Source organism: Pagrus pagrus (assembly GCF_965226575.1).
Source record: "Pagrus pagrus genome assembly, chromosome: 4".
NCBI classification, from domain to species: domain Eukaryota; kingdom Metazoa; phylum Chordata; class Actinopteri; order Spariformes; family Sparidae; genus Pagrus; species Pagrus pagrus.
Genome location: NC_140188.1, coordinates 578,410 through 600,452, shown reverse-complemented (window position 1 = coordinate 600,452; position 22,043 = coordinate 578,410). Strand labels below are relative to the sequence as shown.

At 39.3% G+C, this 22,043-nt stretch overlaps 5 protein-coding genes across 5 annotated transcripts; 2 read left to right on the top strand and 3 right to left on the bottom strand.

The window, feature by feature from the left end:
• Window positions 1-798: 798 nt before the first annotated feature.
• LOC311255699 (olfactory receptor 52D1-like) lies at window positions 799-8,861 on the top strand (the record flags this gene model as incomplete). The annotated part of the gene is made up of 3 exons (XM_084350348.1): window positions 799-803; window positions 1,310-1,490; window positions 8,229-8,861. 3 exons carry the CDS (start codon window positions 799-801, stop codon window positions 8,859-8,861), a joined length of 819 nt encoding a protein of 272 aa, XP_084206474.1.
• LOC311255681 (olfactory receptor 11A1-like) lies at window positions 5,286-6,212 on the bottom strand (the record flags this gene model as incomplete). Its single annotated transcript, XM_084350330.1, has 1 exon — window positions 5,286-6,212. One exon carries the CDS (start codon window positions 6,210-6,212, stop codon window positions 5,286-5,288), a length of 927 nt encoding a protein of 308 aa, XP_084206456.1.
• A 4,592-nt stretch (window positions 8,862-13,453) lies between the features above and the next one.
• On the top strand, window positions 13,454-14,413 carry LOC311255698 (olfactory receptor 1-like; the record flags this gene model as incomplete). Its single annotated transcript, XM_084350347.1, has 1 exon — window positions 13,454-14,413. One exon carries the CDS (start codon window positions 13,454-13,456, stop codon window positions 14,411-14,413), a length of 960 nt encoding a protein of 319 aa, XP_084206473.1.
• An 881-nt stretch (window positions 14,414-15,294) lies between these two features.
• On the bottom strand, window positions 15,295-18,374 carry LOC311255697 (olfactory receptor 2A14-like; the record flags this gene model as incomplete). The annotated part of the gene is made up of 2 exons (XM_084350346.1): window positions 15,295-15,338; window positions 17,477-18,374. The coding sequence occupies 2 exons, from the start codon at window positions 18,372-18,374 to the stop codon at window positions 15,295-15,297; spliced, it is 942 nt and encodes a 313-aa protein (XP_084206472.1).
• Window positions 18,375-19,165: 791 nt separating this feature from the next.
• Window positions 19,166-21,151, bottom strand: LOC311255696 (olfactory receptor 13C4-like; the record flags this gene model as incomplete). The annotated part of the gene is made up of 4 exons (XM_084350345.1): window positions 19,166-19,288; window positions 19,430-19,637; window positions 19,961-19,973; window positions 20,260-21,151. 4 exons carry the CDS (start codon window positions 21,149-21,151, stop codon window positions 19,166-19,168), a joined length of 1,236 nt encoding a protein of 411 aa, XP_084206471.1.
• Window positions 21,152-22,043: the final 892 nt, after the last annotated feature.

Below are 22,043 nucleotides of genomic sequence, written 5' to 3'. Positions count from 1 at the left end.
CGAATTTCGGCACGCATAAGTATCGTGACCAAACGCACAACAAAGCCTCTTGGACCCACAACCTCAGTCCAACGGGAAGTTTGCCATTTTGGTTCAAAGTTGAGATGTTGCAGCCATTTCCACCAATTTCCATGGCTCGTACTTTAATTAACTTGCCCTACAGATTTAACGCCACAGACTTCACAGTCACTAAGACTCATCCTCATACCTTGATGATGAAAAGTTGTAAAAAGCTTTCGCCTACGTTATTCCTGGTGGGCATGACAGTCTGAACTTTCAATGCTTGGCCACTGACAGAGCCATGTCAACGTGTGGTGTGTGTTGGACACAAACTGTCCACTAGGTGGCTACGTTGTGTTGTGGGTCAGCCTGATATCAATCAATCAGACGTCATTTATATCGCACATTTAATACAAATACAATGTAGCACAAAGAGCTTCACACAATAAAAGCAAGCACAACAAAACAGAAGTGAAACCAAAAGACACACACACACACACACTTTCTCTCACACATAACACATACATGCATTTCTGACAAGCTTACTGAGGCGCTATCTTTCGCTCAGCTATGTGCTGTGACGACAAACATCATCCAGTTTACATGACATTCAAAGGCTGTTTTCTCCAAATCGTTCATCACTGCTTGCAGCTTTAATTATTATTATTATTATTATTATTATTATTATTATTATTAGACGCCGACACTTCCTTCAGGGTTGGGTGAGATTTTTGACTTTCTGTTGACAATAACTAAACAGTATGAACCAGTGGGACCTTTCCCGTTTGGCATGACATAATGAGGTCACACTGGCGCTGTAGTTGTCCTCTGTCTTTAACTTTAAAAGAAGTCAGAGCAGAGTATCAGCTCAGTTGTGAGGGGCTCACAGTATGAGTACAGCAGGACAACAGGTGAACGCTCAAATTCACACAATGTTACAGACAAGTCTTAACCCAAACATTACTGTGGTTTTAAAAGGAAAATGCTCCATTTAGGGTTGTTTTTTACATTGTTTCTGTGATCATCAATGTGTTTAGCATTACTACATTGACTTATGTTCATGTGTGCTTTAAGTTCAACTTTGGTCCAACAAATCCAAGTTGAAGATTGTTAATTTTTATCAAATCAATAATAAAAGTTTATACAATTATTGCTTTGCATGTCCAATATAAGGTTTATGAACCTACAGGAGGATCATGATAAACTCTACACAGGTTTCATATTTCATTCTTGCTGCCTACTTTGACAATGGAACTTTGAAATACTTATATTTTATGATTGTCATGTGTTTATATATTTTTATTGTCAGTGCAAATCTTCTGCTCATTGTGGTTATCTGTATGAACAGGAGCTTACATGAACCTATGTACATGTTCCTGTGCAGTCTGTTTGTAAATGAACTGTATGGTAGTTCAGGGTTGTTTCCGCTCCTGCTGACTCAGATTCTCTCTGACATTCACACTGTTTCTGCTTCTCTTTGTCACCTGCAGATTTATTGTGTGCACACTTATGGAGCTGTTGAATATTTAAACTTAGCCGTCATGTCTTATGACAGATATCTTGCTATCTGTTGTCCTCTACAATATAACACACGTATGACATTTAACAAGATTGCCATGCTTATTGCTTTAACATGGTTATATCCTTTGCTTGCATGCATTGTGATCATATATTTGAATTCCCATTCACAGTTGTGTGGGAACGTCATTCTTAAAGTTTACTGTGATAGCCACTCTGTTGTCAAGCTGGCGTGCTCAGATGACCATGCAGTTAATATATATGGACTCCTCGCATCTTTCGGCACAATCGTCGGTGCTTTAATTTTTATTATTTACACATACGTTAAGATTCTTCTAGTGTGTTTTTCTGGCTCTAAACAGACGAGACAGAAAGCCGTCAGTACCTGCACACCTCACCTTGCTTCCCTCTTTAACTTTTCTATTGGAGCTAGCTTTGAGTTATTACAGAGCAGGTTTAATATGAAAAGTTTACCCAATATGTTGCGAATTTTTCTATCATTATATTTTCTTACATGCCAGCCACTTTTTAACCCTGTAATGTACGGCCTGAAAATGTCCAAAATCCGTGTCATAAGTAAAAATCTCATATCAAATGTCGGCTATTGATGTGTTTTTTCACAGATGTATTTATTAGCATTGTTTAACCAGACCTTTCAAGTATTCTATTGTAGAGTTGTGCATTTTGTTCTATTTTGACTAAATAAATAAATTCAATTCAATAAATTCAATTAATCCAAATATTTGACCTGTTTTGCTTGTAGAGGAACAATCAATCACAATACTATCAATAAATCTGTACAACACATTTATTAATGGGAGCATGCACCATGTTGGGTCAGACTGAGACATAAGCTGTAGTAGAACTGAAGGGTTAGGGTGCAATGTTCTGAAACTGCATTGCAGAACATTGCACTGTAACAGGATGAGCAGTGTCGCTCACTTCACCTGTTAGTCCTGTTGTGGCTGACGGGTGTATTTTATTTCTATGTGGCACCAAAATCCGATGTTAGTGTAGTCGTTCCACTTTCAGCAGCAGCAGCATTACCAGCAGTCACCTGTGTCTCTGTGGCTCCAGCTGTGTGACGGGAAAATGTTCAGAAATCTCTCTCGCAGTGTCCATCACCTAAAAGTTACACTTTATATTCAATGAATTGATGCTGGAGTTACAACAATCAAACGGCCTCGGCCTTCATGCTCAAAATAACAAACTGCATTGCATCAGAGGTCTTTTCAATCTCTCTACACCTCCTGTTGTTGTATAAACCCCTTTAACAGGAAAAAAAACAGAAACCTCAGAGCCATCATCATACACATGCGTAGGTTCTCAGTGCTGAGCCTGGAGTTATATTCTGGTTTAATAAAGTTCACAGTGAAGAAAGCTGACTTCATGTCCTGTGCTCTTAATGTGGATTTGAGTGGGCTTGTTTGCTCAAAGTGCCGAGTATTCTGCATTTGTTGTTCACTTCTCTCTTTTTAGAGCACGCCATGTGAAATACATCTGGTCTGACTCGGTTATTGTCTCTTGTCTGTGTTACTCACTCACTGACTCGAGCAGCCACTGCTTTTCTGAATGCACAGATTTGATTGGCTGATTAGCATCACGTGATATGATGTACGACACGTGCAACTGGTCTGTGAGCCGCTAAACCAGTGAGCTGTCAAGGCTAGAAAAGCTGCACCAATCAAAAAGAAGAACTCCATCACAATTGAATAATTCTCAAAAATGTATCAGTTATAGGTCGGATAGGACGGCGTCTGAGTCCGGACCGAGCCCGCTGTTGACCCATTAGTGACCCCTGCATCGGCTCAGAAAACCCTCAGCTATCAGCCAAAGGCAGTGTACTTGTTGCAGCTTGTGTGTGTGTGGTGTTCAGTGGATGATGCACTGAGGGAATACACTCAGTGACGCAATTAAGATTTGTAATTTTTCATTTAATTTGTTTCAAACGTCGGCCTGTCCGCAGCCAGCTGATCCCAACGTCGCTCATATTTCAGGCTGAAGCATATTAATATGGAACGGTGAACAGTTTCACTTGAACGAACCGTTCAATGGCACATAAGCTTTAACATCATCAAGTGAGTCACCTGTCAAGGTGCGTTTTCAGGAGCCTGATGAAGTTTGCTGTGGTCAGTCCAGCATCCTCTATTTTGATGGCAGAGACTTCGCATTTAGAGATTATTTCCTTTGTGTACAGTTATTATACAAACATATATAATATCATATTGTAAATATTATATATGTATATTATATATATAAATATATTAGGGTTGTCAATCGATTCAAATATTTAATTGCGATTAATTGCATGATCGTCCATAGTTAACTCGCGATTCATCGCAAATTAATCAGACATTTTTTATCTGTTCCAAATGAACCTTGAAGGGATATTTTTCAAGTTTTCAATACTCTTATCAACATGGGAGTGGACAAATGTGCTTTATGCAAATATGTGTTTATTATTGTTGCAACAATCCAAAACAGCAGATACTGTCCAGTATATTCTCCAGAATAACCTCAAAGGAACCGCACGCTCAAAAAATATGCTGAAAGCAAAACATGACAAACTCAACAAGCAACAACAGACGGACACACTGACCTGAATGTAACACTCCTCAGTAATACTAACACAATGTAGTGTCCAGCTTTACACTTGTAAAGGTTAATAAACAGTGTTTATCAGCCTGCAAGCTGCAGCCACCTGTTTAGTTATCACTGTAGACCGTCTGTCTCATGTAGAGTTGTTCAGGCGTCTGTTTTAAACTATCAGCGTGGACTAAGAGGGGGAGGAGGGCTCTCTGCATCAGCTGTGTCCTGGCCAGCAAGTGGTATTTGAGACTGGACGTACTCCGGTGGTAACTCAGTTCACATCGACAGTAAATGCAAATAACTTTGTTCTTGTGCAGAGAACCATCTGGCAGCTTTGAAGCTGAACTTGTCATTCAAACCCTTTTCTTTATCCATTTCTGCTCAAGGAGGTTTGTTTCTGCTGCCATCCACAACGTGACTGCTGCACACCCAACTGCACCCAAGACCCAATCAGCTGCTGATGATTTCAGGTTTTCCTGAAGAATTTGGAGATGATCCTTCTTCTTCATTATTCCATTTACCTTCTATAGAGCAGCAGCTCCACTGGCAGCAGAACCTCCCCCCGGCAGAACACTACCAGCACCACGCTTGGGCCATGCTACAGAGCAAATCTGATTCACACAACTTTCTACAATCAGAAAAATGCATCATTCAAGTTGCTGTGTGTATATTTATGATCCAGCAGATGTGGTCTCATGTTCAGAAGACCTATAATAAATTAAATTATTGAATCAAACTTTATGAATGTATTTCTCACAAAGTAGTTTGTGTTCCACTCATTGATCACAGAAACATGAGAGCTGTCGGAATCAACTGAAGACTGACATGATGAATATTTTCTTTATGAGTCGATGGAAACTTTGACCACAACTGTTAAAACATGTAGGTCATGACAGAAGGCACAGCAGTTGCAGGTGTTGCTGACCACGGTGCTGTTGCTGCAGCGTACACTCACCTGTGGCCGTGCAAACCAGATGTGTTGGCTATGATGTCATAATGTTGGAACGACATTCAGCTAGTCAGACATTTCCTTAATGTGAAAAACAATTTAAAATAAATACTTTTCACAAGTCACAAATCTCAAGTATAAATCTATTTTTAAAACTATAACACAATGCATGGTTAAAATAATACAAAGGTCCATTAACATTAAAGAAAATAGGCAAATCCGTACGCTACTAACAGCCTACATTTGTAATGAGACTTTTACATATGACACAGATTTTAGACAGTTTGAGCCCATACATTACAGGGTTGAAGAGTGGAGGACATGTAAGAAAGTATAAAGATAAAAATATTCTCAACATATTGGGAACACTGTTCATATCAAACCTGCTCTGTAATATTTCAAAACAAGCCCCAAAACAGAAGTTGAGCAGAGAAGCCAGGTGAGGTGTGCAGGTGCTGACGGCTTTCTGTCTCGTCTGCTTAGAGCCGGAGAAACAAACTTTAAGGATCCTCATGTACGTGTAAAAGATTACAATTAGAGGACCAAAGACAAAGAAGGCACTAATAATGAGTCCATACATGTTATTCAGTGTGGTGTCATAGCAGGCCAGTTTGACAACAGAGTGATAGTCACAGTACACTTTTTTAATGATGTTTCCACACAGCTGTAAAGGAACAACCAAAGATGCTGTACAAGAATGTACAAGAAACATGAGTAACCATATTAGAGTAATAAGCATGGCAATCTTGTTATACGTCATAAATGTGTTATATTGTAGAGGATAACAGATAGCAAGATATCTGTCATAAGACATGACGGCTAAGTTTAAAAGTTCTACACCTCCATAAGAATACACACAGAAAATCTGCAGGTAACACAATGAAGCAGAAACAGTGTGACTGTCAGAGAGAATCTGAGTCAGAAGGAGCGGAAACAACCCTGAACTACCAAACAGTTCATTTACAAACAGACTGCACAGGAACATGTACATAGGTTCATGTAAGCTCCTGTTCATACAGATAACCACAATGAGCAGCAGGTTGGAACAAATGATTAAAATATATAGAGACAAAACAATCATGAAATATAAGTATTTAAACAGCCCGGTGTCAAAGTAGGCACTCAGTGTGAAAAATGAAACCTGTGTTGAGTTCATCTTGATCCTCCATCTGGTTCACAGTACCACAAAGTAATAATTTCATCACATATTAAACTGGTAGTTATATTGTTTTTTTATATGTGCTCTATATTCTAGCTGCACTTTGTGCAAAACAAGTGGAGGTCAACACAATAGCACAAAACAGATTCATCACAATGGATATCATTTTGTTAAACAACCCCAAACAAACCATTTTCTTTCCAAAGTCTGTTCAATGCTGAGGTTCAAAAGGACAAAACTAAGTTTGAAACCTTGTGTGAATTTGAGCGTTCACCAGTTGTCCGGCTGCAGTCGTACTGTGAGTCCCTCCGAACTGAGCTGAAACTCTGCTTTAAAACTTTTGAACATGGAGGACACCCACAGCAGCAGTGTGACCTCACAAGTTATTGATACTCATGTTTAATTAACGTCAGCAAAAATCAAATCATGTAGAACGCCTGCTTTTATTCTTCATATAAAGAAATGGGAATGGTTTCCTCCTAAACGATAACAAACTATGTTTAATCAATAATGTCCCCTCTGCAAGGTTCCACACAATGTCACAAGAGAGATGAGCTTCAGAGTAGCTAACTGTGCTACGTCTGTTTTCATGATAATGATTTAACCCTGATTATTACTTTGTTATTACACTGACTTCTAAGTTGTGTATGATGCTTTGGCTGCATGTTGTGCAACACAAGTGCAGCTTTACAACAGTTAACTGTTTACAAATCCATAACAAAATGCAATATGAGTAACAAAGAGGCTAATGATAAACTCTACACAGGTTTCATATTTGGCGCTGGTTGCCTACGTCAGCAGCGGGCATTTTAAAAACGTATATTTCACGGTTGCCTTGTGTTTATATTGTTTAATCTTCTTTTCCAACCTGCTGCTCATTGTGGTTATCTGTATGAACAGAAGCTTACATGAACCTCTGTACAAGTTCCTGTGCAGTCTTTTTGTAATCCTTTTCTTCTAGTTTATTCTCTTGACAGGCTCTTAAATAGTGTTAACAGGCATTTCTAAAGAACATCTTTTCAGTGTCCAGAACATCAGCAATTCGTGGCATTCATTAGTTCGCGGCAGCACGGTGCCACAGTGATTAGCACTGTTGCCTCACAGCAACAAGGTCCAACTTGGCAGGGAATTTCTGTGCAGAGTTTTGAATGTTCTCCACATGGGTCTGCATGGGTTTCCCCCACCATCAAAACATGAATGTTAGCATGTACAGTGAGTAAAGTAATAAACTTCTGGCATGTGTGTGAAATGTTGTTCCACGACATAGTTCCCATGTAAAATAAATAATATATATGATGTCTACAGGAATCACTTTGAAATATTCCCTTTGGTCCAAATTTGTTTTTTCTGAATCTTCTGAAAAAAAGTAACTGTGTTTTCGAACTCTTGTTGCTGCAGCAGCCTGACATCATGACTGCAGCTATGAAAAGTTTAAAAGAAGGAGTTTCATTTCAGTAAGGAGGAACTCACAGCGCAGATAAGACTCACAGTGTTGAGTTCTGTAAACTCTCAGCAGAGCATTACACAGAATTTATATAATTAAATGGTGAGTTAATGTGTCAAATACATTTTTTCATCAAATTGAATTTCTCTACTGTTAGACTGAATATTGTTTGTTTGCTGTCGGTTGACAATAATCATTAAAGTTGACTATTAAAACTCGTATTGTGAAAACCAACAAAATGTTTAACTGATGTGTTGTGAACCAAAAGGAGGATCATGTTAAACTCTACAGGTGTTTCACAGTTCACACTTGCTGCCTTCTTTGACACTGGGACTTTAAGATATTTAATTTTCATGATTGTTTTGTTATTATATGTTTTAATTGTTGGTGCCAATGTTGTTCTTATTGCTCTTATCTGTATGAACAGGAGCTTACATGAACCTATGTTCTTGTTCCTGTGCAGTCTGTTTGTAAATGAACTGGTTGGTAGTGCAGGTTTCTTTCCGTTCCTTCTGACTCAGATTCTCTCTGACATTCACACTGTTTCTGCTTCTCTTTGTTTCCTGCAGATTTTCTGTCTGTATACATACGCAAATGTACAATTTTGTAACCTAGCCGTCATGTCTTATGACAGATATCTTGCTATATGTTATCCTCTACAATATAACACACGCATGACATCTCAAAAGGTTTCCATGCTTATTTTTCTCATATGGTTGTGCCCAATAATTGAAGTTGCCATCATGATATATTTGAGTGCCCGTTTACAGCTGTGTGGGAACATCATTCACAAAGTATTCTGTGACAACTACTCTATCGTCAAGCTGGCCTGCTATGATACCACAATAAATAATGCTTATGGACTTATTTACATGTTCACATTAGTCTTTGCTCTTATAATTTTAATTCTTTACACTTACATAAAGATTCTCAACGTCTGTTTCTCCGGCTCTAAACAGACGAGACAGAAAGCCGTCAGCACCTGCACACCTCACCTGGCTTCTCTGCTCAACTTTGCTTTTGGTTGTTTCTTTGAAACTGTGCAGGGCAGGTTTGATATGAACAGTGTACCAAACATGTTGCAAATTTTTTTGTCAGTATACTTTCTGACTTGCCAACCGCTCTTTAACCCTGTACTTCATGGACTGAAAATGTCGAAAATACGTACATTGTGCAAGCATCTTGTGGGTGTTAAAATGTGAAGTACAGTTCAAAATCATGTAAAGTATGTTTTTAGCCTTAGTACCATGAAAACTCTGAAAAGATGGATGTTTTGATGAGGTAAGTGACAACAATAATAATTGTGTTTCTTTAATGTGAATGTTTTTATCAAATAGTCATAATAAAATTAATTTCTACATCAAAGTTGGTTTGAATCTTTAAGTGATGAATTGTTGCTTCCTTAAATCGAGGCTCTTCAGCTGGATATTGTTTAGCAGTAACAGTAACAGTAGTACACCCTGATGAAAGCACTGAGCTGGATTTGTATCTATGCCTGCAGCAGTTTTGATTTGTTCATGGAAGTGTTTATTCAGGGGGATCAGTTCTCCAGCAGCTCAGTTTCTTTGACAACTCCTCAAACAGCAAAGCCTTTCCTGCCAAATCCAACTGTAACTCCATTTACCAAAAATGGTTAATTCACTAACATAAGTAAACTGAAAAGTGAAACCATGTGTGGTCATCCGTCACCACTTTTAACGATCCACCAATATTTTCATTCAGTATTAACTAACTATGAACCCTAAGCCTATAAACAAAGTGAGTTGGAAGTGTTCAACCTGCAGATCAGATCCCTGATTCAACCAGTCTGATTTGTTCAGGCAGATCATTCCAGGATCTCAGGGTCCTGACTGCAAATGCTCTGCCCCCTTCAGTTTTCAGCCAGGTCTATGGACCAGACAAAAGACCTTGCCCAAGGATCTTTAAGTATTTACCAGCGTGTACTGTACTAAGAGGTGAGAGATACAATGTAGTAGGTGTGAATATTATCATTGTTAAATCACTAAAAAGTCACCACAAACAAAGATATTTTCCACTCAAATTTAAGACTTTTTAAGACCTTTTTAAGACCACGTCCAATGAAATTTAAGACCAACCTTGCACCTTTTCTGGCATACATTTATGAAATAATGCAAAAAAAATCTGTCAGAATAACTAAGAATAACAGCGTAACACAGGGACAAATAACAATCACTTCTTTTAATAAACAATAGTGTGTGCGTGCGTACGCCTGTGTGCAAAAGTATTACAAACGGAGCATACAGCCCTTTAACACTCTGCTGCAATCTCTCAACACTGTCAGAAACAAAACAACTGTGTGAGGAGTGTGTGTGCAGACACATTACACAAAAGAACAATGTCTTAACATATTAGACACAATCATATACAAAACACAATAACTGCAAGGAATGTGTGAGTGTGTGCGTGTGTGTGTGAGTGAACTCTGTGTGTGCATGTATTACAATGGAGCTGGAACAGTGTCAACACTGTAAAAAACAACACAACTACAGTGTGAGAGGTGTGTGCATGCACCTGTGTGTGCACCGCCGTAGCATGGCCCATGAACTCCGAGCCTATCTCGAGTGGACGCGGTCACCAACCCAGTAGCGCAGGTGAATGTCCAGCTGTTTAGTTTTTGTACTTTTGTTTAGACTTTCGTCAAGCATGACCACAAATCCAGACGCCTCATTGACCTGCTCGGTCAGTCGCTTGGTGATGAAAGGGGCCAGACCAAACTTAGTAATACAGGCAGTCTTGTTGCTCCCACATGTGAAAGTAGCCGCGATCTCTGAGTCGGGGAACATGACTTTGAGGAGCCCGCTTATATTTTCATTTGACGTATACGAGTGGTGGTCCGATATCGTCTTTAGTGTCCACGTCACCTCTGCCTTAAGCGTTGGCGTCGAGCCACAAAGAGCTTGTATGTTACCTGGCTGTGTGGGCTCGGTGCTGCTGGCAGCCCAGGTTAGCGTCGGGTTTGCCGCGCAGAACTGGGATATGGGTGCCAGCCTCCGTGTAGCTGCTGAGCATGCTAAATGTTTAGCAGTCTTCATGTGCGACTGCAAGGCCATATGTCCCATTGTGCCGAGCTTGATGTTTTTACGGCACAGGCTGCACTGAGCCTCCCACTCAGTCCCTGGTTCAGCCTGAACCCAGTCATATTTTGAGTCACTTAGCCACAATGGATTAAATCTGCACTTTCCCATCCCAAAGTTGCCCAAAGAGCGACGACCTCGTGGGTCAGCGGCTGACTGTGCACGCTCCAACGCAATGCTGCGTTCTAGAAAACTCAGAAATCAGGATTTTCCGACCTCTTAGTTGAAACAGTGCATTGGAACGTCACCTCATGTCGGAGATCGTTTACTTAGTACACAGTTATGTTGTTGAGCTGTATCATGCAGATAAGAAAGGGAAAAATTAAGACCTTTGAGAATGAAATTTAAGACTTGTAAACAAAATTTAAGACCTTTTCAAGTTTTTAAGACCCCGCGGGTACCCTGCTGTCATAACTGGAGCCATTCAGTCCACTAAAATTTGAAAAGTCAAGAAGAGCCGCTCGATCAAATTATTTGATCCCCTTTCAAGTTAGCCGGGTGCTAAACTGGAAGTTAGCCGGCTCGGTCAGCAGAGTGGGCACACTCCACGGGCCGCACAATGCAGAAGATCTGAGAGAATCTGAAGCAGGACTGGACACAACAGTTCATTTACAAACAGGCTGCACAGAAAAATGTTCAGAGGTTCATGTAAGCTTCTGTTCATGAAGATAACCACAATGAGCCGAAGATTAGCACAAACAATTCAAATATATAACGACATAAAAATCACAAAAAAAAAGATTTTTGAATGTAGCATGATTTTCTCATAACTCTGCAAGCAAAACAGAAATCAACTTTCTAGCACAATCTTGACAATTATTATTCGACATCTATTCTCTTACTCATAAACCAACACAATGCTTGAAAAACTAAACATAGTTTATGACATTAAATGAATTCTCACATTCATCTACTGCCTTGCTGTTGGCGCACCATTTCCTCCGAACTGAGCTAAAACGCTTCCTTTTTTTTAACTTGCAAGTTATTGATGCCCACAGAACAGCAGTGTGACCTCGTTATCAAAGGACCCAACAATTGATATTGATTTCTAATTAATGAATAAACCTTCAAGCCCACTCACAGCAAAACATATTAAGAAGACAGCTCAATAAAGAAAGAATGGTATACCATCTCAATGGCTATGTCACCATAACTGTATGCTAACATTAAGTGGCAGTAGCAAACCATCTTTTTGGACCGTCTGCTCGGCTGACCTCTTCTCAGTCCATAAAGTGGACTTTCTGCCCAGCACAACTTGCTGTCTTTTGGACAGAACCCCTGTCCTGGCTTGTTGGATGACCTTTTGTCCACTTCACTCACTTAGCTATTTTTCACCAGAAACACAACACAATAGGCACAGAGGCCACAAATTTGACACCTGTGACTGTCATGAGGTTCAAACTGGTCTTGCATTACCAACGGTCAAACAGGTGACCTGTCCAAAGATATAGGTTCAAATTTGCATCAGATGGCCTGGGAAACCATCCACCTGATAGGCTGGCACATACCTGGGCTTAACAGTGGAAAGTATCCAATGGCAATAGCTCAGTGTCAGACAGCTATCGAGTATTCGCGTTGGACATGGTATTGTCATCAGTCACTTACTCTCTACTACTAATACCTTTGTTATAACATTAACAGGTAATGCCAGCGCCCAACAGTTGTCTACTTAAAATTACATCAATCTCTCAAATGTACAGACCTGTCTATGGCTCGTGCTATTTCGCTAACATTTAAACTCTACCGCTCTCTCACCCGTTGGATCTAACACTGTGAAAATGAAGCATATTGCAAATACTTTGATTTTGGCCAATCCATTCATATATGGATTCTTGGTCCTCAGAGACTGAAAATTCACATTTCTCCATTTCACTTCAAACTTGACAAACTGTAAACTATGCCTCAGAATGAATGGCCCAATATTTATTATCATATTATATATCATATTATTTCAATAATTTTGGAAATACGACCTCTGAAATGTCAATCTCAATATGTTAGTGGTGGAGTCACATCAAGTCAATTTTATTTATATGGCACCACATAACAAACAAAAGTTATCTGGAGATTTCATTACTGCAGCATGTGATCTCTGCTAGCTTCTGAAGCAAGTGGAGTTGGTTGCATGTTGCTACAGTGCCCCTGACAGAAAACATATTTTATTCATCATTAATGAGATATGATGCTGTCAATTTCAAATACTTTTAATTTCACCTTCCTTTCAACCCCCATTTATTCGTAATTCCATTGCAGACTCCATGTTGGAGGACCTGCTCCCTCTATAGATGCAATTCATTATCGAAAACAATCATTCATTGTTTCAGATGATTATACTCCAATAAAAACAAAATTATGGATATTTTATTTCTTCCAATAGAGCTTCCTACATCCTAATCACTGGACCTTCGGGTCTGCTGCTGTGGGCGTCCACTAACTGATATAGTTTATAAGGAGCAGAAGCAGAGGCAGCTCCGTCAGAAGGGAGTTTGAGCATCATCCAAACAATGCCAAAAAATGTGTTTATATTTTCGGTCCTAATCATGTCATGAATGAGAGAGTGGTGAGTTTGAGATGTTTGTCACAAATGATTTCTTACTCATTTCTTGACTGTAAGTCGACTGTTTGTGTTGCTGCACAACATTTAAACTTGTTGCAATCAATTCTTCTTATGCATAGTTACTGCGTGTTGAACCGAATGCATGATCATGATAAACTCTACACAGGTTTCGTATTTCACACTCAGTGCCTATGTTGATACCAAGTCGTTTAAACACTTATCTTTCACAATCATTGTGTTTTTTTATATTGTAATCGTTTGTTCCAACCTGCTGCTCATTGTGGTTATCTGTATGAACAGGAGCTTACATGAACCTATGTACAAGTTCCTGTGCAGTCTGTTTGTAAATGAACTGTTTGGTAGTTCAGGGTTGTTTCCGTTCCTTCTGCTTCAGATTTTCTCTGACATTCACACTGTTTCTGCTTCTCTTTGTTTCCTGCAGATTTTCTGTGTGTATTCTTATGGAAGTGTAGAATTTACTAACTTAGCCGTCATGTCTTATGACAGATATCTTGCCATCTGTTTTCCTCTCCAATATAACACTCATATGACATCTGGAAAAATTGCCATGCTTATTGCTGTAACGTGGCTGCCTGCTGTTTTTGCTGTTTCTGTGACAACATCTTTGAGTGCCTCTTTACAGCTGTGTGGGAACATCATTAATAAAGTGTACTGTGACAACTACTCCATCATTAAACTGGCTTGCTTTGACACCAGAATAAATAATGTCTATGAACTCACTGCTACTTCTCTCACAGTCTGTATTCCACTGTCTGTGATATTTTACACCTATGTGGAGATCCTTAAAGTTTGTTTCTCCGGCTCTAAACAGACGAGACAGAAAGTTGTCAGTACCTGCACACCTCACCTGGCTTCCCTCCTCAACTATTCTTTTGGGGTTTCTTTTGAAATACTACAGAGCAGGTTTGACATGAACAGCGTGCCAAATATGTTCAGAATATTTTTATCATTGTATTTTCTTACATGCCAGCCGCTCTTCAACCCTTTAATGTATGGCCTCAACATGTCCAAAATACGCCTCATATGTAAAAGTCTGCTTCTGAAGTCTGTTGGGAAGTGTAGATCCGTTCAGCTCCAGTAACAGGAGCAAACACTTGGCTCACTACTGTCAACAGTAATAATTTATTTAGTTAATGTATCAAAATGTATTAAATTTATCAAGAAAGTTTTACATCTTGTCTTTTTAATGTAGGTGTGATCTTGGTCAGTTTCAAAGCAAACAATCAATCCACAGTTTTATTTGCAGTCAGTGAAAGGTGATCTACTTTTCTTTAGTCTTGGTTTATTTTCACATGATCACGTTTTAGTCTACGAAATATAGGAACATTTTATTTTAACAGTTTACTTCCAAAAGTATTTTATTTACCACTTTCATTGTCAGTATAGCAATGATGCTTCTGAAATAAATATGAGGTTGAGCAATAAAGTGTATGTACTTGTCCCAAACTTTGAGTCATTCTGCTTTGTTTGGGATTTTACATCATGGCTATATAAATGTTACTGTGCTGCCCACCTTTAACAGATTACTTGTAATTTCCAGGACTTTGAAAAGTAAGACTTTACAGCACAGACACAGTTGGCTCAGTCAATTTTGTTTATATGAGCCAAATGATTTTGACAAGAAAATTCTGAGAAACCTCTGAGAAAAGGAAAGAGTAGACAGCTGGAGTAGGGAGACAAGGGCAATATAGAGAAACAGAACAAGAACATTAGGTAGATAGTACAAAAAGAATCACATGTGTTTCAACAGTGTACCGACTAAGAGATGAAGTGAAGTAATAATAATAATAATAATAATAATGCAATGTTCTACTGGGAAAACTTAGGTGCTGCCATTCATGTAGATGTCACTTAAGGGCCCCAAAAACCTCTCACCCAAAGAATCTAACATTGTGAAAAAGAAGAATCGATTTTGGCCGCATTAGGATTTTTGTCCCTTGTGAGCTGAAAATTCAGGTTGTCCTAATCGAGGCCACATTTACAGTCCCTCAATGAATTGGGTGCCCCTGAAAGAAAAGAGAAACTCAGCAGAGAGGAGATAGAAAGCGAGACACAGGATTCTGTTTTATAGGTCTAAATTGACCAACTTTCATGAAAGGGGGGCAGGGCCGTATACCTTTCAGCCACTGTGGTGATGTGAAAATGGAGCAAATTTATTGCAGAGCACCTACACGCACCAGATTTTAGATGCTTGATTTTGAGCCCAAGGAGAGCATCTGCTCCAAATTTGTGGTCTTTAAGTGATTTGGTGCCGGAACAGTTATGAGACATTTTGGGCAAATTCAGGTTGCAGGAACCTTTTTTTTTTTTACAAATCACCTGTCTTACACACACTCACACACTTAACATAAAACGACATGTGTTCTTATATTTGTAGGCATATATAGTATTTTATATGTTGTGGAAACAAACTAATAAGTGCTGCTCAAAGAGTCAAAACTCAAAAAATTACAGCCACCACTAAGTCCAGATATTGCGTACCAGGAAGGGCAGCACATATACAGCGTATGTGTTGATGGGTTTTTTTTTATTATAAGGGCCCGAGCAGGGAACCCGCAAAGACCCTATTGTTTTTGTAGTGAGCGTTTTTTGACCCAAATGATCGCATTTTTCACTGCCTGAACATACCCCAAAACTCACCAAACTTGGAATAAATGTCACACCTGCTGAAAAATTTTATAATCTGTTGTCGTTGTGAATTTCCATCACTAGGTGGCACTCTGGTGGCAGTTTCATTAGGGCCCCAGCAGATAACCTGCGATGTCCCTTCTGTTGAAAAACCATATATCCACGCGTTCCCTGATTTCTGTTCAATCTCCTGATATAGGCCACGCAAATTTGCGGCCTGGGTTTTTTTTCCGCAAATTCGCAAAATTTCGCAAACCTACTTTTTCCAACTCCTCCCAGCCAATTTTACCGATTTACACCAAACTTTGCACACAGCATCTGTGGACCCTCCTCACAAAAAGTTATTAAAAGAATTTTGATATTCCAAAGAATACTCAAGTTATTAAATAACAACTTCCTGCAGATTTCGTTCAACACAGGAAGTGTTTCATATCTCCACATTGGTTTGTCCAAATGACATGAAACTCAGGATACTACTTCCCCATGAGCCCCTAAGGCTCTGTGCAAAATCTGTGCGGATGACCACTAGGTGCCGCTCTTTAAATTTAAGTACTTTATATCTCCACATCGGTTGCTCAGATTAACACAAAACTCGGTAGAATTATTGTCAATGCACTCCTGAGGATATCTGTTAATGGTTTTACCGATCCACCACCAGGTGGCGCTCTGGTGGCAGTCTAATTTTATATTTGGCACTGTGCCCACACCATAACACTTATGGATATGAAATTGATAGGGGTGGTAAAGACTGGCCCCTGTAACCCACACACCAAATATGACCAGCAGGTGGCACTATTATCAACACAAAACCATTTTTGGCTAACTCCCACATAACATGGTGCATTGTTAAACCTAATATCTATGTGTTGCCTGCATTCAGCTGAATTGTGTAATGTAGGCACACCCACTTTCACACTACATTTCCATTTGCAAATTCCAGAATGTCGCAAACCTACTTTTTCAAACTCCTCCCAGCCAATTTATCCCATTTGCACCAAACTTTGCACACAGCATCTGTGGACCCTCCTGACAAAAAGTTATTAAAAGAATTGTGATAGTCCAAAGAACGGCCAAAATATGAAACAACAATTTCCTGCTAATTGTGGTCAAACAGACAGTCTTCCATATCTTCACAAAATGCAGTCCCATTGACACTTACGTTTTTTTAATTGTTCCATGGCCGGTTGACGGTTTGTGAAGAATTTGGTGCAACTCGGCAAATAGTGGCCGCTTTTATTGTTAAATGACGAAAAAACTGCTTGACTGCCTTCACTTTCGATTCCTCAACGGAAGTTGTTGCATGCCCCGGCAGCAGCAAGTAGCAACAGCAACACGCTGCAAAGGCAGCATGCCCCAACGTGCGTGGACTGCGAGGGCCCGTTGCTATACAGCAATACAACTATTGCAGCAACATTTTAAAACAAGATGCTGTAAAATCTTCAATGAAGCTTTTGTTATTATACCTATAAATCATCTCTGCAGTCAGTCAACATTTTAGAACAGAACAATTGTTTACATGCTTTCCTTATTTTTGACATTTGCAATCCGTACATGACAGGATTCAAAAGTGGCTGTATGATGAGAAAATACAGAGACAGAATGATTCGCAGCACACTGGGAACAACACTCACATCAAATCTACTCTGCAGTATTTCAAAGCAGCAACCAAAAGAAAAGTTAATGAGGGAAGCGAGGTGAGGTGTGCAGGTACTGACAGCTTTTTGTCTGGTCTGTTTGGAACCAGAAAAACAAACATGAAAAATTTTCATGTAAGAAAACAGAATTGGAAGCAGAGGGACTAAGATGGTGACAATAACACCAAAAATTCCATAAATGTTATTCACTTCGATGTCAGAACAGGCCAACTTTACAATAAGATAGTTATGACAATACAAACTGTTTATGATGTTTCCACAGAGAGGCAAACGGATGTTTAAGGATAAAGTAATTAAGAATTTCACAAAAGAGTACAACCATATCACAGCAATAAATATCACCACCTTGTTAAGTGTCATATGTGTGTTATACTGTAGAGGACAGCAGATAGCAAGATATCTGTCATAAGACATGACGGCTAAATTGCAAAACTCTACATGTGCATATGTATACAAACAGAAAATCTGCAGGTAACAAAATGAAGCAGAAACAGTGTGAATGTCAGAGAGAATCTGAGTCAGAAGGAACGGAAACAACCCTGAACTACCATACAGTTCATTTACAAACAGACTGCACAGGAACATGTACATAGGTTCATGTAAGCTCCTGTTCATACAGATAACCACAATGAGGGAAATGTTGACAAACACAATAACAATGTAAAGCAAAGCTGTTAATGTAAAATACAAGTATCTCAAAGTTCCTACATGTATGTATGTGCTAAGAATGAAGTAAGATAAAGTTAAATTTACCGTCATTCTTGTTTTTGATAACAAAACAGTAGGCAAATTTATAAAAAGAATAACACAGGCATTGTCTCCATATCTGCTGAGCTTTACACTGACAACACTGCTTCACTGGCCTTTAGACATGATCAAGCATAACAAAAAAAACACAAGCAGCATGAACTTACCATTTACTCCTCACATTCACTGATTTATAAATATCATTATTAAATATATTTAAACAGATTTCTTTAAATTAGAAACATTCACTTTACACACAGCTCAACATTTGTCACAGACTGTTGCAAACTGCTGCAGTAACTAATGAGAGGCTGCATCATTATCAGCTGCTTTATACCTCTGCATGACAAGAGGTTACCAACAAAGTAGTCCCACCTCCCACCATGTCTCCTGATACTTCCTTACTGATTCTCGTCTAGTTTTGTGTTCTGCTAGTGTCCTTGTCTATACTAGTAGCATGAGGTGGTACCTGCAGCCCAATCAGGTTGCACAGGTAGTCCAGCTCCTCCAGGATGGCACATCCATAAGTGCAGTCACAAGAAGGTTTGCTATGTCTCCCAGCACAGTCTCAGAAGCATGGAGGAGAAACCAGGAGACCGGCCATTACACGAGGAGAGCTGGACCGGGCCGTAGAAGGGCATCAACCCAGCAGCAGGACCGGTTTCTACTCCTTTGTGTGAGGAGGAACTTAAAGAGCACTGCCAGAGCCCTCCAAAATGACCTCCTGCAGGCTACTGGTATGCATGTTTTTGACCAAACTCAGAAACAGAACCCATGAGGGTGGAATGAGGGCCCAACGTCCTCTAGTAGGACCTGTGCTCACAGCCCAGTACCATGCAGCTTGACTGGCGTCCATGAGAGAACACCAGAATTGGCAGCTCTGCCATTGGCACCACGTTCTCTTCACAGATGAGAGCAGGTTCACACTGAGCACATGTGACAGGCATTAAAGAGTCTGGAGATGCCGTGGTGAACGTTATGCTGCCTGTAACATCATCCAGAATGACCGGTTTGGCAGTGGGTCAGCGATGGTCTGGGGAGGCATATGCTTGGAGGGTGGCACAGACCTCCATGTCATAGCCAACTGTACCCTGACTGCTTAAAGGTACCATGATGAAATCCTCAGAGTGATTGTCAGACCTAACGCTGGTGCAGTGAGCCCTGGGTTCCTCCTGGTGCAGGACAATGCCCGGCCTCATGTGGCCACAGTGTGTAGGCAGTTTCCTGGATGGCGAAGGCATTGATGTAATTGACTGGCCCTCTCGTTCCTCTGACCTAAATGCAATTGAGCACCATGGGACATTATGCAAGCATGCCCAGACGTCACTACTGACATACACTCTACTGAGTCACATTATGATTTGCTGTGATAAAATTCACACAAGTTGGATCAGTCTGAGATTAAATTTTTTACTTTGATTTTTGGTGTGTTTTTGAATCTAGCCCTCAGAGGGTTGATGATTTTGGTTTCCATTGACCGTTGTTATGTCATTTAGTTCTCAAGAAGTTATACAATGCACATCAGTACAGATCTGACATGTGATTAAAGTATTCCCTTCATTTTTGGCCACATAATTTTTGTTATCAAGAGAACATACAAGAGGTTAATGTCTGAAACAAATACAAGAAATCAGTCACTCGACATACTGACTCTGAGCACATGTCCAATTTTCATTGTTTATCAAATTCACTGCTGGAACTATATTTTAGTTCATATCCAACAGTAATCAGTGACAATATGATTATTGCAATTCTCCACTATATTACAATAGTTGTATTGTTATACAGCAAACATTTTAAAACAAGATGCTGTAAAATCTTCAATGAAGCTTTTGTTATTATACCTATAAATCATCTCTGCAGTCAGTCAACATTTTAGAACAGAACAGTTGTTTACATGCTTTCCTTATTTTTGACATTTGCAATCCGTACATGACAGGATTCAAAAGTGGCTGTATGACGAGAAAATACAGAGACAGAATGATTCGCAGCACACTGGGAACACCACTCACATCAAATCTACTCTGCAGTATTTCAAAGCAGCAACCAAAAGAAAAGTTAATGAGGGAAGCGAGGTGAGGTGTGCAGGTACTGACAGCTTTTTGTCTGGTCTGTTTGGAACCAGAAAAACAAACATGAAAAATTTTCATGTAAGAAAACAGAATTGGAAGCAGAGGGACTAAGATGGTGACAATAACACCAAAAATTCCATAAATGTTATTCACTTCGATGTCAGAACAGGCCAACTTTACAATAAGATAGTTATGACAATACAAACTGTTTATGATGTTTCCACAGAGAGGCAAACGGATGTTTAAGGATAAAGTAATTAAGAATTTCACAAAAGAGTACAACCATATCGCAGTAATAAATATCACCACCTTGTTAAGTGTCATATGTGTGTTATACTGTAGAGGACAACAGATAGCAAGATATCTGTCATAAGACATGACGGCCAAATTGGAAAACTCTATATTTCCATAAGAAAACAAAATAAAAATCTGCAGGTAACAAAATGAAGCAGAAACAGTGTGAATGTCAGAGAGAATCTGAGTCAGAAGGAACGGAAACAACCCTGAACTACCATACAGTTCATTTACAAACAGACTGCACAGGAACATGTACATAGGTTCATGTAAGCTCCTGTTCATACAGATAACCACAATGAGGGAAATGTTGACAAACACAATAACAATGTAAAGCAAAGCTGTTAATGTAAAATACAAGTATCTCAAAGTTCCTACATGTATGTATGTGCTAAGAATGAAGTAAGTTGAATTTACCGTCATTCTTGTTTTTGATAACAAAACAGTAGGCAAATTTATAAAAAGGTTTGCTTATCAATTTTTTAAATCAAAAATGAATTATTAATTTTAATTACGGACATTGTTCTGAATACACAGGCATTGTCTCCATATCCGCTGAGCTTTACACTGACAACACTGCTTCACTGGCCTTTAGACATGATCAAGCATAAAAAAAAAAAAAACACAAGCAGCATGAACTTACCATTTACTCCCCACATTCACTGATTTATAAATATCATTATTAAATATATTTAAACAGATTTCTTTAAATTAGAAACATTCGCTTTACACACATTACGCTCAACATTTGTCACAGACTGTTGCAAACTGCTGCAGTAACTAATGAGAGGCTGCATCATTATCAGCTGCTTTATACCTCTGCATGACAAGAGGTTACCAACAAAGTAGTCCCATCTCACGTCTGACATGTCTAACAGCAAATACTATAGACAACTGTTGAGGAGAATTGGAGATCTTTCTGAAAAATGTGAAGTCAAGTCAAGCTATGATGTCAAAATTGGGGATTACAGAGGACATCCAAAACCATCAGTTACACTTCAGGGATATCAAACTGTCCATTTAGGAAACAAGTGATTGTGAATCAGTTTCAGCTGCTTTGGTGATGGATAGATGGATGGATGGATGGATGGATGGATGTATGGATGGACGGATGTATGGATGGATGTATGGATGGATGGATGGATGGATGGATGTATGGATGTATGGATGGATGGATGGATGGATGGATGGATGGATGGATGGATAGATGTTCATATACTTAAAACGGATGGAGCAACCTAACACGGACAAGTCAGCTTACTGTTTTTAGGTGATATGCCATGTTTGTAGTCGAGCTGTGATATACAAACTGTTG